The sequence below is a fragment of the Podospora pseudopauciseta genome, chromosome 1 (assembly GCF_035222475.1).
Source record: "Podospora pseudopauciseta strain CBS 411.78 chromosome 1, whole genome shotgun sequence".
NCBI classification, from domain to species: Eukaryota; Fungi; Ascomycota; class Sordariomycetes; order Sordariales; family Podosporaceae; genus Podospora; species Podospora pseudopauciseta.
In genome coordinates this window covers 8,807,009-8,820,855 of record NC_085892.1, presented here as the reverse complement: position 1 = coordinate 8,820,855, position 13,847 = coordinate 8,807,009, and the positions used below count along the sequence as shown (strand labels likewise).

Sequence of the window (13,847 nt, the reverse complement as noted above, 5' to 3'; positions counted from 1 at the left end):
GCGGCCGGGTTAGGGTCAGGGCGCCCCACCTGAGAATCTTGGTGGACATTCGACGCGTCTTCAATCGCGTTTCAATTAAACTCTCCGTTGTTGACGCACTCCTTTCAACTCATCCCACTCAAGACACCAGAAAGGATATCCATCTCATCCTTCTTTGATCGAATCTACAAAATGGGGACATCGCAACCAATTCTTGACATTGGCTCTGCCTCTTCGCCAAAGAGAACGACGGCCCACCTTCTCCCTTGCAAAATCCATCATACCGGGCCAGTCGAACCAACACAGTCCTTCTGGGACCCACAAACATCAACATCATCGACAGGTATGCCCTCTAGCATTTTCCAGGTCTTATTTATCCATGACTAACATTCTCTGTAGGCATCAAAGAAGCCTACTTCCGCGGCCGCAAGCTAAGAGGCAAGCCCGTCGCATTGCCAGAAGGATACAAAGGTGTTGTTGCCATCTCATCATTACCAGATCAGAACGGAAAGGCAGATGTGATAGATCTCGAGAAAGATAGCCATGGGAAACTGGAGGTGCAAGCTGAGTTTGACGAGGTAGTGGTCTGGGGTCATGAAAGCTTAGCTGACGCAGCCGCGGATGGGTATGTAAGGAGTCTGGAGGAGTGGGTGGGTGTCGCCGCGGCGCTTCATTCTCTTGATAATGGGGATAGTAAGTAGTGGGACGATTTGAAGGAAGGTTGTCTGAACATTAGGGAAACAAAAGTCGCGAGCGTTTCAAGAGCTGGGCTCAGCATAAATCATCAGCAAAAAGGCTAGAGATTGATACAGAGAAGTTGCACACATCCCTACAACTTGGGTGACCTCGCCCCTTCTTCCTCTCGGTCTACCAGGATGACCAATTTGCCAAACTGCTTGCCACCCTTGAGATCCTCAAACAGCCCATCGATGCCCTGGATGTTCTCCAACCCACCGCTCACAACCCGGCTGACAACCGGCTTGATTTTGTTCTCGTCCACAAACTTGACCATGTCCCCAAACTCAGCCCTGCTGCCCATGCTCGTGCCTCTCAACTCAATATTTTTTAACACGGCATTCATGTTCCACTCCATCTTCGGTCCCACTGTCATCCCATACACCACAATCTTGCCTCCCTGCTTTAGCATCTTGATTCCTTTGGCAACAATATCTCCTCCCGACCCGTCGACAATGACATCGATAAACGGCCTTGTCTTGGGCAGCTGCTTCAGCAGTGTCTTTTCCCAGGTCGCCTCAGTATACAACACCCCACCCTTGGCGCCCATTTCCAACGCCTTGTTGATCTTTTCCTGCGACGACGAAGTAACATAAACATTGCACCCCTTCTTCTCCGCAAACTGCAAAGCCGCGAGCGCGACACCTCCGCCAATCCCCGTGACTAACACATTCTGACCTCTTTCGGCCTCCCCCTTTGTGATCAGCGCTCTCCACGCCGTCAGCCCAGCCAAAGGCAGCGCAGCCCCTTCCGCGGATGTCAAGTGGCCCGGAGCAGGAAATACCTCCTCCTCGGGCACCACGATGAAGCTTTGAGCCGTTCCTTGATCAGAATAACGAGCCGACCCGCCGATTACACTCCATTCCTTTTCCTCCCTGTTGGTTTCCGTCGTAGGAATGGGTTCCGGGCCGTCAGGGGATGAAATCCAGCCGCGCGAGGGTGTGACCAAGACGGGCTTGTTGTACAACGGTGATGAGCTTGGTGAAACCACAGTTCCATAACCATCGGCTAGCAAAGGGGCAGAAAAGGAGATGCCGGGGTAGAGGTGCTGGCGGATGAAGAGGTCGCGGTGGTTGAGAGCGCTGGCCTGCACTTTGACGAGCACCTGGCCCGGTCCGGGCGTGGGAACAGGTGATGTGTTGAGGTGAAGGCTTCAAGCTTATTAATACTTGGTGAGAGAGTTGCATGGGAACGCCAAAACTCACGGATAATAGACCTTGCCCGGCTTTGCACCTTCGATAGGCTTGATGGTGAGGCTCTGATTTTGAGGCATGGTGAATGTGATGAATCACCTTAAATCGAGATATCAATTAATGTACATAAATGCAGTCAGTAGTAACGAAAGGGGTCAACCTTGATGAGCCACTGGGTGTCGTCCCTTTAAGAAATCGAATCCCGGCGCTAAGGGGTTCGGGCCCGGATCCGCCTTCCCCACGTTCCCCCGCACCAACGGATATGGAAACCGATGACGCCAGAGCCTCGGTTCCTTCTCCAAACTCGCCAACCAAAAGATGATCGCTGTCCTCAAAGCAAAAAAAAGTCACAAAAGCAGAAGATTTGCGCCAACTCAGTCAGCATCAGGCCCTGCTTTGGGTATCATGGGCTCTGGATTCGAACATCCAGATTGACAGGTATCCATTACAACTCCCTTTCCCTCCGCCACTCAACCTCAATCGCGCGATGTCTTTCTCTTCTTGGACTTGGAAGCACTTTCCTCCGGCGGCACATACTCCTTCTCGCGTTCTCGCTTCTTTTCCTCCTTCTTCTGCTTCGACTTCTCCGCGCGCTCTTGCTCGGCCATCCGTTGCTTCGCCTCCTTGCCCAAAAAGTACTCGCCACTCTCGATCTGCAGGTCGACCTTGCTCTTCTCGGGTGCAGGGGGGAATGGCGTGTATGTTTTCTTGGACTTGTCCGTGACGACATGTGGCTTGTGTCTCTTGGACAATGTGCGCTTCTTGAAGTTTGGTAGGTACCGGCTCCAGTCTTCCTGTGCCAGGGCGGGATCCTTGGCCAGCTCTCTCTTGATCCTAGACACCGTCAGTGAATTTATTCAGTGTGTGGGCGAAGAGGACCAGCTTACATTAGTTCCTTGATCAGGTAAATAGGATGCACATTTTGCATGGTATCCTCCACGACCCTTCTTACTTCCTTGAGCCCTTTGAATGGACCCATCACTGATACTGTGTTACCATGGACCAAGATATAGGTCTGGGTAAGAAGTTCTAGCGCTTTCAATGCTGTAACGTGTGTCAGCTGTGGGCTGCCGTAGGAGGTGAAAAAAACCGTGCACAAAACGTACTGGTGCCATTCTGTCCCAGAATACGTTGCCGCCTCTTGACAAACCGCTCCTTATTCCGTACCATGCTGCGAATTTTGATGATATCGCACGCCATTCCGTCCTCCAAAATCTTGATTGCCTGGGGTGCTGGAACCGACCGCGCCAAAAGTTTGATCAAGTCTCTCGCGTTAAGAATAGCGGCAGGGTCGTATGTCTAGATGTGATTGGTCAGTGTCTGGTATAATAGTAAAGTTGATTGAAGACGTGGTTGCTCACCTTTCGGGTCGTCTTGACAGTCATGGAACCCTCAATAAGATCCAGAACTGCATCAATGCCGTATTTCTCCAGGGACTTGGTGACGAGCGGCCAAGAATCCTTCAGATAGCGCTCACGGTACTTGGGAAATAGTGTCATGAATGAAGATTCCTCCAGGAATGCACCAGACGAATCCTCCTTGGTGAACGGGTCGACCTTCCATTTGTCAACGTCGTCGGTATCCCATGGCTTCTCCTTCTTGTGTGTCGATGGCATATTGTCGCAAAGAAATTCGGCGAATCCTTTTAATTCAAGGCAGACGTGGTGGAGTACTGATTTGTGGTGGTAACAATTACTGCCAATGTCAAAGAACGTGCCGTGCTGCGACTCGAGATTTGCGGTTTGTTGATGTTGGAAATATCCTGGCTTGTCTTTTCTTCGATGGAAATTTTTGGAGCACAGTACCTTGCAGGCCAGAAAGTGGGGCACACATGTCAAAGCTCGACCAGCTGACGGCTTGTCCTGCCACTTGGCGGCCGGCTTTTGACTGGCCATGAACTGTCTTGATCAATCATTGAATTCAGCTGAGGAACCATAACGCTTGCGGTTCTTCATGCGCCAAGTATGGTGTTTTTGACGTGTTATAATGGATACTGGCACACAGTACAAACCGCCATGGACATTGGGGTCGCTGGTTGCTTCTTATCGCCAAGCTCCTATCTCGTATCTTATCTGCTAAACTTGGTCTCACCTTGCTTCCAGGGTCTGCCATGTAGACAAGCGAAGGAAGGATCGGGAGAAAAGCGTCACCTTAGTATTATGTATAGACTTATAGATGGGATCTTGTTTTGCGCTCATAAGGGGGATTGAGAGCATAGACATGATCACAAGTGTTATTTGGATATCCCTTCAGATGTGACTCCCAAATACTATTTGATCACTACCTACAGTGTAGGTTATTTCGAGGCTCTGCTGGACGATAAGCTGCAAAGCAAGCCAATCAGCGTGCCAAGCGTCCAAATATAGCGGTCGGTCCCTAGCCACTCAAAAAGATTTGGATTAGCGCTACTGTGTAATTCCGTGTCGTAACACAGGAACCTACAAGTCGAGGCTCGATCGTCCTGCACTGGAAAAGGGGATTTGTTTCTTGTATTGTTCGTTCTGTTTATTCCCCGTGTCGGCTTTTTCCCTCGTTTGCCTTGCGCAAAAAAGACTGATTAGTATTGTAATATCTTAGATCGAGAGAGAACGAGGAAATCTCCAGTCTTTGTCCGCTTTTGCCGCCTACCGCTTCCCTTTGCAATTGTTGGCACCCGTCGCGCGTGTTTGGCGAATTCACCACTGCCTCTCACGCCCCCCATCGCGCATGCTCCGATCCATTGCACTGCCCTTAGCACGACTGCCGACCGAATCGCTGTGCGGCACCGCTTCTTTTCCCGGCTCCCCCGACCGCCCGGCCCCGGGAAACCTGTCTCCTTCCGCAGTCTTCCGTCGACGCCCCGCCAAGTTTCTTTCGCGACCGCGACCTTTCAACGGCGCACAGTGTTTCTCACGACCTCAATCAAACTGGCGCAATTACAGCCTCCCCATCTCTCCCCTTTGCACCCGGAGCCAACGCCACCCCCGGATATCAATCAGCAAATCCCCTTCCATCCTGACTGGAAGATGGACGAAAGCGCGGTCACCGAAGGCCTGTCATCGGGGCCACCACTGCCCTCAGCTCCTGGGCCCGAGGCGCGGCCTACTTCTCCGAGCCTGGCAGCGACGCACCCGGATACGCCTAGTACAGCCTCTGGCAGTACGCCCTTGAACCCGCTCCCGGGTATCTCTACATTCGCCCCTGGTACGGGCACCCCTCAGATACAGCAGCCTAGGTCAGTGTTATTTTTCTTTGTGGCGCATGGAGCTGCTGGAGACGCGCATTCGAACTGTATTCGTTGCAGGCTATTGTGACTCCGGTTCATCCATTCCGTAGCTGTCACTGCTTGCTTCCTTGTTTATGGAACTAACTTGACTAATGCGTTTGCTTCGCTCAGGCCTGTTGCGATCGCGCCTGCGATGCCTCCTAGAACGTCGCCTGCGAGCACCCATCCTGGCCCGGGTGGTAACTTGGTACGTTCAGATTCACACTTTGTTTGCTCGTCAATTCCACCCATGTCGCATAGACGATCTCGACAATCCATCACCGAGGCCCGATTGTAGTGCTTGCAGAGGGGTTTGCGAATCAATCCAAGGACGCACGGGTAGAGGGAGAGTCGGACGGAACCCATGTCCATTGTTGGCCGCCCTTTTCCCCTCCAATTGGCTCTTCACGATGTCATCAGGGTGAAAAAATCTGGTGGGGTTGCGCTTATCTAAGCCCCCAACCCACACTGGCTCCCGCGCTGTCTGCAGATCGATCAGTCGCCCAAAAAGCGATTGTGTTATCACTGGTGCCCCACACTTGGGATCCGTTCAAAAATTTCCTTATCATCTTCTTATCATCCCTCCTCCACCTCCCATATCTATCCCTCCCTCGCATTTATCAAGGCACCTTATCGTCACGATCTAATCGCTCTGCCCCTTTCTTTCGTCAAATCGCCTTGGAGCGCACCGCCATCATGGCAACCATGGCTAACCATGACCGTGAATCAACACAGCCCACATGCCAGAACTGCGGTACCTCGACCACGCCGCTATGGAGACGCGACGAGCACGGCGCCGTCCTCTGCAATGCCTGCGGTCTCTTCCTCAAACTGCATGGCCGACCTCGGCCTAGCTCCCTCAAGACCGACGTTATCAAGAGCCGCAATCGCGTCAAGACTATGCGCCCTGATCTTGCAAAGCAGAAAAAGGTACGCAATTGAAGCGCAGGAGGTGTCCAACCACCAAATCACTAACCGCATCCCCGCCCAGGCGCAACAAAACCAAGCTCTCCCCGCTGGCGCCGACGTGAACGGCGCTGACCTTGCCAATGGGAATGGCGCTCGCAGACCGTCGCAAAAATCGACCAATGGCCACATGGACGACACAAACTCCCCTATTTCACGCACCGGAACACCGAACATGTACAACCCGCACATGGCGCCGATGTACGGAAATCAAGATGAACAGTTTCAGGCGCAACAGCTGTCCGGGTTTCAAGTCGCCAGCGGGCCTGGTGGCCATGCTTCACCCCTGAATGGCGAGCGCACAGATATGCCTCAGGGACATGACGAGAATTCGCAGCTGAGGACCCGTGTGAGCGAACTCGAGGTCATTCAAGAATTGTACCGTGGACGAATCCAACAACTCGAACAAGAACAGCAACAGCTGCAAGCGCAAGCCCGACAGCAGCCAGAGAATGGCGGCTCTGATTCGGATGCCCAGCTCCGCGCACAAATGGATGCTCTGACAGATGCCCTCAACCAGGCTCGAAGCCAGAACGAAACCTTGACCGCCCAACTCGAGGTCGCGACTGTTCAAGCCGAAACCCTCAATGCTGCGCATGCACAGTTGCAAAACGAGCTGGAGGAAAGCCACCGCAGGGAAAACATGCTTAAGCGGCGCCTAGATGAACTCGAAGTTGAGCTCAAGGAAGCCAGGGATTCCCGGGATCACACATTCGAGGACGGCCGAGCTGCCAAGAAGCCAAGGGTAGAGGAACCAGAGCAACCGATTGTCTTTGAACAACAGCAGGATCATCAGCAGGAAGAAACTCTTCCCCAACCCGTTTCCATTCAAATCGTTCCCATTCCCGAACCGGTTGTCAACCCCGCGGCGGAGACTGCCCTTGAGACAGCCAACGAGACGTTACCAGAAACAATGGAGGAGGATACAAAGATCGAAGTGACCGCGCCATAGCAAAACATCTGGCCCACGGGCTCTGCTCGGCTTGATTTTTATTAGCTCTCCGGCTTGGTTTAGATGGGTTCGAGGGATGGCATAAAACGTACAGCTTTAGGCCCTGGGTTCCGTTCTTGTTATTCCCGATCTTGGCGTCAGTCTCCTCTTCTTGCTTCTCTTGGTTCTGTGATCCTTTTCGAGATAAAAAGTACTAGCGACACGTGGGGAAACGGGAAATGCACCGGGCTGGCTTTTTTTCTAATGGGTAGCCGGCAACCCGGATGGACGAAACGGGGCACGGGAAGGATTTTGTTATTTGGTTTTGTTTGTGATTCAAAGCGAAGCGACCTTTTTGTTTTCTCTGCTGGGTTGGGTGGTTTGCGTGGGTGGCAACCATGAAGCACGAACTGTGTCGGGTCATTATGTCTCTTAATATACCTCTTCTCTCGTCATTTGTTTCCTTCATTTTCATGAGTTTAGGGGGCAGTAGTAGTGTGTCGGGTTGGTCAAAAAGTAGGAGGCCAGAAGAAAAAAGGATTCGCGATGTCCTGATCTACTCGCGATTTACTCTCTGGCTTTTTAACTTCTGGCTCGGTTGAGTGCTGGTGGCAATCAAACGGTGGATCGTGGCTTTGTGGGAATAAAAACTGGTGTGGCTCAGTGCGTGTGTGTGTGTGTATGTGTGTGCACACGCGCTTTGACTGGTGAGAACTCCTATGGAGCAATTAGTTGGGATGGACAGTACAATCAGGTATATACATTATGCAGGTGTTGGTGGTCTCGGCGAGATGGGCACATAAAACGGGACTGTTTCTGTCATTATCATTTTACTTGGTACGATATCCAATAGAGCCTTCATTCCGCTATCACACTGCGTCCTTGACATGGTCTCCAGTTTACATTGGAATGCCCTTCGTCTTGTTTACTCACAACTCAAGGGTTCAAAAACTGCTCAACCATAACATCACAAACCTCCCCCATTGTGGGCCATCTCCCACGTTTCAGCAAGTCCCCCAAGACCACAGCCCCCATCCTGGTTGAGTTCACCGCCACCCCCTCGGTCAAGTATGTCTGCTCTGGTCCAGAGAGCTCCCTCTTCTCCGCTTCCATCCATTTCCTTTCTGCCTCCTTCCTCGCAGCGTCCAGCACCGCCTCCTCGTCCTCCTTTTCCCACAAATTACACTTTGTGCATTCTTTGCATTTTGTCCCATCACCCTGTGGCCGGAAATGCTGACAAAAATGTTGGTAGCCGACATCCTGCGTCGACGCGCCGTTCCCAATGTCCTTGCGGCAGACGTAGCACATCTTGTACCCGCACGGGCAGGTCAGCTTGTTGCAGCCCGAGGTCTTGACAAACCCAGTGTTGCATTTGGGACAGACCCGTTTGATGGCCAAGCTCATTGCCTGCTCCACCTGCGTTCGGAGAGCGACAAGGCTGGACTCATTGCATACATGAACATCCTTCCACGCCTTGTTGCACAGCAGACAGGAGGCACGGCCGCAGAGAGGGTTCTGGCACGTAAAGCGGAGACCGCGACGGCGGCGGCGTTGGCGTTGACAAGCAGCGCGGAGCTCAGCCATGACGCTGGTGCCGAAGGTTTGGTGGGAGATGAAGAGCAGGAATATGATAAAAGCCACCAGCAGAGCCAGCGGGGCCAGGAAGGGGACGGTGAAGAGGCATGCGACGACAAGGATGATATTCCAGATGTTGACAGAACGGGGCCTGAGCTGAGTTTGAGTCTCAGGGTGGTAAATATCGTCTACCTCGGCGTAGGAGCAAAAGGGGCAGTGGATTATCGGCAGACCGGTCGCAGCCAGAGAATTATCGGCGAGTCGCTGGTCAAGTTTGTGAAGCTTCTCAGGGCCGGTCTTATCTTCCATCAGCGCCCGGTGTAAGTGATGTGATGGAATGCATCCGGCACACTCTGTTGATTCGGCGGCTGGGCACCGGAGGGTTCCTGTGTTTGGGTCAATGCTGCGCTGCCAACCTTGGCCAAAGATGGCTTCTGTGAGTGTGTGCTGTACACAACGAAAGCAGATCATGTGCCCGTTTGCACTACAAGAAGTGAACTCCTCGAAGACAGACTCGGTATAGCAGCAAACGCACTCCAGCAGATTGTCAGTCTCCTCAGCTTCGGCGTTGTTCATGGCTACAGCCATCTCGTGATCCTTCGCTTCGCGTTCAGCTCGCTGCTTCGTTTTCAGTGGCACAATAAGGGCATCATACAGCTCCCTGTCGAGCTCAGCGCTTTCGGTAGCCTTGATAGTCGGGACGATAGACCCTTGGCCAGTTGATTTATAGACGATCAGGGGGTGTTGGGCCGCCACAGCAGCCGAGATAACTTTGCGTCCCCGGAATAAGGAAGAGATAGTGAAGCGCCACGACTTGGATGCCAACCCCACGAGAGTCTCTCGGGCTTCTAGGTAGGAGTAGTTATGCTCAGCCAGGACGGCTTTGATGGTTGATCGCTGCAAGCCTTTGAATTCCTGCAGGCCCAGATTCTCCACGGCAGCTCTGTACTCATGGCTTCTAAAGACTTCGGTCGGTGGCACGCGCTCAAACCCTCGATTGATATCTGCGGCATTCTGGCCGGGCCTTTGCTGGTGTTCTTTGGCAGACATGCCGCCTAGTCCGTCCTTGTCAATCCTCCAGCGGCCTTTCACCCAGACGGCACGATTCTTGAGCAAAGCGTCGGCAGCGAGAGCAAGCCTAGATTCTCCGTCAAAGTTGGTCAACAGTTCTCGGAATACTTCGATTTGGATGTCGGGGAAGACGGCTGCCAGTGCGTCGAGACAGGCATTCAGCTCTCGCAGGTCGGGTGCTGTCTCGCCAAGGGGCCTCAGATGTTCCTCTTCTGCGATATACTCTGGAAGAGCATGGCTGACAGCATCCTTTGGAGTTCTAGCTGCCGGTGTCATCTCGAGGGGAGTGTTTGCGGCCGGGACTTTATTGCTCTTTCGCGCGCCGCGATGGGCTGTCGAGGAGCCCATCAGGTCTGGAAAGCCCATTCGGACGGCTGTGGCGTGGCACAAGGCTGGAATAGCAATACCATGCTGGGTTTGTGGGCAAAAAGGCTTATGTTTTTTGAGCGGGGCGTCTTGGTCCCTCGTTGCTGATGGGTCATTTCGACATTTCAAGCTTGAGGCTGTGTAATAATATCGCGGGGTAGGTGCCTGTCTTGCAGAAGGGTTGACTGGACTCCCTTGAAATCGACAGTTGGCTATGCAGGCAGGAAGCCCGGAGATGCCCCAGCACTTTTAGTTGAGCTGATGGAGGTGGTGTGTGAAGTGGGCTGGAGAGGCCACAACTGCCTTCAAACACCAAAGAGGAGACGCAAAAAGCGGGCGTGTGATCCGTGCCCAGACCCCGCCACGGAGCCGCGAGTGGGGGTGCCTGGCAGCCCGCCTCACCGCCGGGCGGGTTGGGGATTCGGTGTGACATGCAGCAGCTTTCACCTTTAGATGAAGAATACCTCGTTATGTATTCTCCGCGGTCCAAATAGGCCCATCGCTCCAGGGGCCGTGAGCAGGCAGTACACCAGGTCTGTAAGCTGGAGATGGTACCCGACTGATACTAAAACAGTCTAACACCCTGATACGGACGCAAGTTCTGAATGAGGCTGCATCGCCTTGGGACATCTCATGCAATCAACACACTTTTCGGACTAAAACCACCAACCGGGTCTTGTCTAGTGTTCCGACGGCACACAAGAAATAATAGAAACCTTGACCTGACTGGACCTTGATTGAGATCCCTCCACTTCACACCCGTGGGTGGAAAGGTGAGAGAACAGCGGCATCTTCGGTGTGCGTGGACACAAGCGTCGAGCCAGAGGTGAGACATCGAGACGGCCCAAGGAGCGGGACTGTCACTGTGGAACGTCCTCTTCTGTCGATGTCCGCCTTTTTGTATCAAGATTCCTAACTTTATTAGCGGCAAAGTGCGGTCTGTCTGGCGGTTTTCTTCAACAATCATACTTTAAACGCAAAAGAGGGGCAAGTGGCTACATGTAACGCATCATGATCAGGTTACTGTTGATGGATACATATGACCAAGGCATGCTTTCGTCAGCACCAGTGGATTGGATAGGTTGCTGGACTCATGCCCCGTGTTCTCAGGGCTCACGAGCCATTGAAAGAGGAAGAGGTACAGTAAGGTAGGTAGGTGTCCATCCCGCCATTCCGGCCTTGTGCAACAAACGGCAGGAGAGACATCACTACTGCTCCGTTCGTTAGAGACAGCAACTCCACCACAACACCAAGACTTCTGATAAGATCGGGAACTTGATAAGTTTGGAAAGTGCGGAAGTCGATGAGATCGGGAATGGCGTGGCATTAGTTGGTGATGCTTGCTCACCACGCACATCGGCGACCTTTCACGTGGTGTCAGCGTCTCCGTTTAGGTGACGGAAGGCCAATTCCATGACTTTTCCATCACACCTCCATTTCGGTCACACTGAGGCAGAGGCTGCACACCGCCAGCCATCCATCCATGGGCCTGCACCAGGCCGCTAATGCAACTGTGGATGCAATTGGTCCCCTGTCGCTGTCGGAAGCCCAGGCTGGCGAATCCAACTGTCGTGTGCGTCGTGGTCGCCCTTGTCTGTCTTAAGCTCACCGACTTCTTGCCCAAAAGTTTCGGTGTCAAAGCCCGTCGAATTTTTCCTTCTTCGCGTGCCCAAGAGACGGAATTCCATGGAAACTGCAACACCAGCAACCGAGCAGCATGTGCTAGTGCAAGGGGCAGGGAACGGTTTGGCTCCATTTCTGCTTTTTACCCCTGGGTCGCCATCTTTTGGGCCCTGCATCTGGATGTGAAGGTTGTTGTGTCGGTGTCAGCCCGCCAGATCGGTTCTGCTTGGCGGTATAAAGATCAAAAGTCCGCCTTTTCCCTTCTCGCCCGCCACTTTTGCCATTCGCCATAACCTCACCCACGTTGAATTACGGTTGGCTTATATTCCTGATATCTATCTGTTCTTCTCCTACTTCCATCACCTTCATCTACATCATATGGGACCTACTGGTGCTTGCCGATCTCGTCCTCCCATGATCCTTTCACCTCCAGCATGGACCTCCTCCCCGTCGAGCTGGTGCGAATCGTCTACCAATACTGCGACCTGCCTACCGTAACGGCCCTCCGCCTGGCATCACGAAAATTTGCCGATATAGGATACGACTACCTCCTCCTAGACCACTTTGCAGTAGTAGAATGGAGAGATGATGTTCAAAGGCTACAGTCGATTGCTCGCCATGACCGTCTTCTTGGCAAGCCCCGGTCACTGGTCTTCCATTTGGCAAAAGTAGATGTGGGACGGGCCCAAGAAACCACCTCTCTGCATCAGTGGCTGAGGTGCCGCGAGGGTCATGACTTCATTCAGGAGGGCTGGTCTCGCTATCACAAGCTCGAAGAGCGTGCCACCCTGGTGGCTCCGTTACACACTCGCCAGTCTGTGCTCGAGGCCACTTTGAAGCGGCTACCTAACCTGGAGGTCGTTGATATCAACTTCACCAAGAACCCGTACGGCATTGACTTGTTTGATCAGGTCTTTCCGTATCACCACTGTCGCAAACAAGACCGACTTCGCGCCTCGAAGGACCTTGATGCCATCCTTTCCGCGCTCCCTCACGCTCGTCTTCAGTCTCTGAGTATCGATCAAGTACCCCTGGAGCTCTTTCGTCATCCAGATGCTCGGCAGCGATGGTTTGACTGTGCCCAGACGTTTGCAGGCCTCTCCCGGCTGGACCTGGTGCTTGATATTCCCCGTCAGATGGGCCCTGCCTCGCGGTCCAGAGCGATCAACGGGTTGGGACGGGTCCTTCAGTCCGCCAACAATGTCACACACCTGCGTCTAGCTTTCCACACATATCATGCGCCGGCCGAGAAGTTTGAGCTCTCTTTCAGGGCTCTGTTTGCCGGTGACTTCACTTACAAAAGGCTCACGGATCTGAAGCTCGAGGGCATCTCATGCTCTGAGGAGGATCTCAAGTCCTTCCTACTCCGCCACTCCCCCACACTCGAGAGACTCCGACTTGGCGGTCGTGGCCTCGCTAAGCCACTTGAGCTCAGTATCGGAGGCATACACCTACACAACGGACGGTGGCGCTCGTTATTCACCGGGCTAAAGGAGAAGCTCACTGCGCTTCAGCGATTTCACCTGGAAGGCGATATTGAGAGCGGTGATGCTTATACGCGCACCAGGGAGGTTTGGGATTTTCTACCCGTGGTCAGCGACGACTGGAATACGGTACATCAGGAGGATGGATTTGAGGGCTGGTATAAGAAGTCTGCTTCGAGGTGCAAAGAAAACTTTGACTCTCTGGGTCTAGAGCGGTTTTTGATCTCAGGGGGCCCGTGGCCGATGTTCATCAAGTATGGAAACACGTCCGCCTACCCCAGCCCTTACAGTTCTCCGGGTCAATCGGGTTCTTCCAGCCCAGTGGATTCGCCCAGCCCCACGTCTTCGGGCACGTTCAGCTCCTTTGGCTCACCAGCCCCTTCGGTCTGATGCATGGGAGTGACAAGGCAACAGCCCACGACAGCAATCATACGACACGACCTCCACTCAAAAGATGTAAATAATCACATCACACACCTCACGGCCTTTAACGGTAATATCTTAGACTACAACGTGTACCTCTTTTTCTTTTCTTGATGTTTTCATCAGCGAACAACATAATACAGCATTAGACGTTGTGGGACTGGCTGGTTCAGGAAGGCAGGCGTTCGTGTATCTTATTTGGGGGACAGGTGTTACGGAACATGGCTACATTTACACAAATATGTCTAGACACAGAG

At 53.0% G+C, this 13,847-nt stretch overlaps 6 protein-coding genes across 6 annotated transcripts; 3 read left to right on the top strand and 3 right to left on the bottom strand.

Annotated features, from left to right (window-relative positions):
* The first annotated feature begins 77 nt into the window (after positions 1–77).
* On the top strand, positions 78–812 carry QC763_124030 (uncharacterized protein). The gene is made up of 2 exons (XM_062908969.1): positions 78–322; positions 379–812. Exons 1-2 carry the CDS (start codon positions 172–174, stop codon positions 678–680), a joined length of 453 nt encoding a protein of 150 aa, XP_062772149.1. The 5' UTR covers positions 78–171; the 3' UTR covers positions 681–812.
* Positions 809–1,987, bottom strand: QC763_124020 (uncharacterized protein; the record flags this gene model as incomplete). The annotated part of the gene is made up of 2 exons (XM_062908968.1): positions 809–1,865; positions 1,920–1,987. 2 exons carry the CDS (start codon positions 1,985–1,987, stop codon positions 809–811), a joined length of 1,125 nt encoding a protein of 374 aa, XP_062772148.1.
* A 396-nt stretch (positions 1,988–2,383) lies between these two features.
* Positions 2,384–4,110, bottom strand: KRR1 (ribosomal RNA assembly protein krr1; the record flags this gene model as incomplete). The annotated part of the gene is made up of 4 exons (XM_062908967.1): positions 3,269–4,110; positions 3,014–3,206; positions 2,795–2,951; positions 2,384–2,741 (listed from the first exon to the last, which is right to left on the bottom strand). Exons 1-4 carry the CDS (start codon positions 3,800–3,802, stop codon positions 2,384–2,386), a joined length of 1,242 nt encoding a protein of 413 aa, XP_062772147.1. The 5' UTR covers positions 3,803–4,110.
* Positions 3,888–7,069, top strand: QC763_124000 (uncharacterized protein; the record flags this gene model as incomplete). The annotated part of the gene is made up of 4 exons (XM_062908966.1): positions 3,888–5,121; positions 5,284–5,359; positions 5,887–6,081; positions 6,143–7,069. Exons 1-4 carry the CDS (start codon positions 4,913–4,915, stop codon positions 7,067–7,069), a joined length of 1,407 nt encoding a protein of 468 aa, XP_062772146.1. The 5' UTR covers positions 3,888–4,912.
* A 915-nt stretch (positions 7,070–7,984) lies between these two features.
* On the bottom strand, positions 7,985–10,060 carry QC763_123990 (uncharacterized protein; the record flags this gene model as incomplete). The annotated part of the gene is made up of 1 exon (XM_062908965.1): positions 7,985–10,060. One exon carries the CDS (start codon positions 10,058–10,060, stop codon positions 7,985–7,987), a length of 2,076 nt encoding a protein of 691 aa, XP_062772145.1.
* A 2,057-nt stretch (positions 10,061–12,117) lies between these two features.
* QC763_123980 (uncharacterized protein) lies at positions 12,118–13,557 on the top strand (the record flags this gene model as incomplete). Its single annotated transcript, XM_062908964.1, has 1 exon — positions 12,118–13,557. The coding sequence occupies one exon, from the start codon at positions 12,118–12,120 to the stop codon at positions 13,555–13,557; it is 1,440 nt and encodes a 479-aa protein (XP_062772144.1).
* Between the last annotated feature and the right edge of the window lie 290 nt (positions 13,558–13,847).